The 3,949-nt window shown below is 39.6% G+C and overlaps 1 protein-coding gene across 1 annotated transcript; it reads right to left on the reverse strand.

The window, feature by feature from the left end:
- Nucleotides 1-2,692: 2,692 nt before the first annotated feature.
- Nucleotides 2,693-3,631, reverse strand: LOC106822810 (olfactory receptor 6C2-like). The gene has a single exon (XM_014828183.1). It carries the CDS (start codon nt 3,629-3,631, stop codon nt 2,693-2,695), a length of 939 nt encoding a protein of 312 aa, XP_014683669.1.
- Between the last annotated feature and the right edge of the window lie 318 nt (nt 3,632-3,949).

Raw genomic sequence — 3,949 nt, forward strand, 5'->3', positions numbered from 1 at the left:
CCTCATCTGAAGGCAGAAGTTTGAGTAATTGGAGAAAAAGGAGAAAGACTTTCCATTGCTGAAAAGCCTTCACATGTTCACATGGTGGCCTGGGAAGATATTCAATCACTCTTAAATTAACTCAGGTAAGATAACTGATTAACCCGAATAACAATACAAGTAGCCAGAAGCAACGATCAGATGACCAACGATTCCAAAGTTATTCTTTTAAAGACCTAGAATATTTTATGGAGAAAGAAAATCAAAAGCTTAATGAATCTTTACTAGCACAGATTTTTGGAATCAACAAAAAGGGAGCACTTTATTAATTATAGGTACTACTAAAGAGAAGGAATTATCTAGATTAATGATCCAAGTGACCACAAAGGATTGTAAGCAGACACTGCCAGATATGATACTGATGGTCTTATTGTAGTGGGTAAAGGCAGAGGTCACACAGGATCACCCTAAGGAGGATAATTCCTCCATTCTCTCCTTGACTCACAACTGAAATATTCCTTTTGATGTGGGAGTATTACAAATGCAGACAACCTTAGACAGAACCTATAATCCAAGAAAGACGAACCTAAGCTAATATTGTTAATTCAAACCATGGCAGGTGCTGTAATAGATGAGGTTCCCAATCTTGGGCACCTTTTATCAATTTATTCTCAGAAAGTTAAAAAATCATTCAAGAATCTGTACTTGAGTGCTATCTCAGTTATCTCCTGGGATAAAAATATCCATGATGAAAAAAAAAGATTCCGTCAAAGGGGAGAAGTGAAAAGACAGGATTGGAAGTAACTGCATATATTGAATAAAAGCTGTTTCCATATCTTGCCTATTGTGCATAATACTGCAATGAATGTTGAATGCAATGAATAAAGATCAGCTGTTAGGATGTCAGTGAAGAATTAATAGTGAAATATCAATTATAGAGTGTGAGAAAGCCACTTTAGCTCCACACGCATATCTTAAAATGTTCATTTAGATTTATTCAATTTATCCTAGCCTGCAAGAATTCAAAGGCAGTGACGATTGTGATTTAGAATGGCAAATTTTTGTTCAGGGGGCTAAATTACTCCCTCACTTAAGCTCACGAGATCTGAAAGAGATTGACTGAGGGACCAACATCTACTTGTACAAACCCTTGAGGGTATCTTGAATATATTTCTCCTGATAAAGTTACATACTTTACTTCTACTAATGTACATAAAGAGTCAAGAAAAATAAAATGTTGCATAGACATATAATATTCTATAACGCTCTCTACGCAGGGGACTCATCAAAAATTGGAAAGGGCGATTTAACCACTGGTTATTCAAAAGAAGTGGCTGGCAAATGTTGAAACCCTGGAATTTTATTTAAATAATTGCCTGCTCACAGTGAATATGAGAGACAGTAATACAGGCCCTTCACTGGAAAGGTTTATAGGACCAGGAGATGTGATAGAGGGGTAGGTGGTATTGCTACTTTACAACTTTGTATGTGTGTTGTTTTTTTTTTAAAGATTGGCACCTGAACTAATATCTGTTGCCAATCCTCTTTTTTTTTTCTGCTTTTTCTCCCCAAATCCCCCCAGTTCATAGTTGTAAATATTTTAGTTGTGAGTACTTCTAGTTGTGGCATGTGGACGCTGCCTCAGCTTGGCTTGAGGAGCGGTGCCATGTCTGCGCCCAGGATCCAAACCAGCAAAATCCCGGGCCGCAGACACGGAGTGTGTGAACTTAACCACCCAGCCATGGGCCAGGCCTGCCAGTGTTCTTTTTTCCTTCTTCTTCTCCCCAAATCCCCCCAGTACATAGCTGTATATTCTGCTTGTAGGTGCTTCTGTTTGTGCTATGTGGGATGCCACCTCGGTATGGCCTGCTGAGTCATGCCATGTCTGCGCCCAGAATCTGAGCCAGCAAAACCCTGGACTGCTGAAGCGGAGTGTGCAAGCTTAAGCACTTGGCCAGTGGGCCAGCCCCGTATGTGTTGTTTTTAACACTATTTTTCCTCATGTGGTTGTGCTGGGCCAGAGTTGAATGTATGGATGTCTGAGGAGAAGGAGGCCAATAGTCAACACATGATATCCATATTATTAAATTTAACATATGCACTTCTAACGATACTTTATGGTGGGTCATGATTTCACCTGTGTAGCCAAATTACAGCTAAGTGTGAATGTAGTCCCCTTACTAAGTGGCAGGGATAGCTCCATGATACTTTACCTATCAAATCTTGTGACAATTGCCTGGACATGGAGCTGAAGAGAAGCATTACCAAGCGTGCTGTGATTGCCTGTCCTTTGGGTGAAGACTATAGGTGAAATGGAAAACCAAGTTCATTCATCATCAACGTGAAGCTTACAAAGTCATTTAAACATGAGCATCTGGCTGGTAGGTGGGGAAAAGAGATGGTGGATCACATATAGATATTTTGATAGGCCAGGTCTAGGAGTGCCGCACTTCACTTCCACACCCATTCTGTTAGCTATGACATAGGCTACATAGTGACACCTAACAATGTAGAAATATGGCAGAAAAATGTAGTCTACTATGTTTCCAAGAATAACAAACAACATGTTTGGTGAACAGCAATTTCTGCCAGATAGTAAGAGTAAACATCCTCAGGTTTAGTTTTAATGGAGTACAAAAATGGACTAGTCAGAGTTCAGGTTTTGTGCCTATTTCTTCTTCCTTTTAATTGGATTTATTGACCCCATTTTCTTTTACATCTTCGAGAGAAATACAATTTTTTTAATTGAGTCATGAAAAGCTTGCTTCACTTGCTTGTTTCTCAGTGTGTAAATAAAAGGATTCAACATCGGTGAAATAGAAGTGAGAAGGAGTGAAATCCCTTTATTAATAGCTACCTCATCCTTGGCTGAAGGTTTGACATAAATGAAGATGCAACTACCATAAGTCAAGGAAACAACAATCATGTGAGAAGAACAAGTGGAAAAGGCCTTTTTCCTTTGCTGGGCAGAGGGAAACCTTAGAATAGTCCTGATTATCAAAATGTAGGAAAGAACCACACACACGAGAGTGCTGATGAAGGTCAGCACAGCACAGGCCATAACCATCTGTTCTATCAGCCATGTGTCTGAGCACGCGATCTTCAGGATAGGAGATGCATCACAGTAAAAATGATCAATGACATTCGAATCACAGAATTCCAGGTCCAAACCCAGACTAATTGGTGGGAGAATGATCATCAGTGCTGCTACCCAACAGAAGAGGATGAAGTTCTTGCAGACTCTGCTGTTCATGATGGTCATGTAATGCAGTGGTTTGCAGATGGCCACATAGCGATCATAGGACATGACGGCTAGGAGAAAAAACTCTGTTACTCCAAAGAGGTCTGTAAACAACAGCTGACCGGCACAGGCATTATAGGTAATGGACTTGTCCCCAGATGATATGCTGTACAAGAACCTGGGAATGCAAGCAGTTGTGAATAAAATTTCTAAGAAGGATAAATTTTGAAGGAAAATATACATAGGTGTTTTAAGATGAGAATCAATCAGAGTGAGGGTGATGATGGTTAGGTTTCCAGATACGCTCAACATGTAGGAAAGAAATAGAAAGATAAAAAGCAAAGTTTTCAGTTGAGTGTCATCTGTCAGTCCCAGCAAGATGAAGGTTGTTAGTGTGGTTTGGTTTTTCATCCTGGATGACTATCTCTTGCTCACTCTGCTTGAAACAATAAGGAAGACTTATATGAGGAGCTCTAGAGTCCTGGCCATCTTCCATCCTCAGGAGAAGTGAATCTGAGAGAGAGTCCTCTACAGCTGGTTAGTGGAGAAGCAAGCTCATAATACATGACAATGTTTGATCACCTCTTTGTGTCACACAAACCGACTATTCATATTTAAATCACATATTGCATCCTGCTGCTTCCAGTAAATATAATTTAGCCATAATTGGTGTCATTTCAACGTATTATAAACATTTTGAAAACGAATGTTCTCTTTGAATAAGTTGTT

The sequence above is a fragment of the Equus asinus genome, chromosome 22, assembly GCF_041296235.1.
Source record: "Equus asinus isolate D_3611 breed Donkey chromosome 22, EquAss-T2T_v2, whole genome shotgun sequence".
Classification (NCBI taxonomy): domain Eukaryota; kingdom Metazoa; phylum Chordata; class Mammalia; order Perissodactyla; family Equidae; genus Equus; species Equus asinus.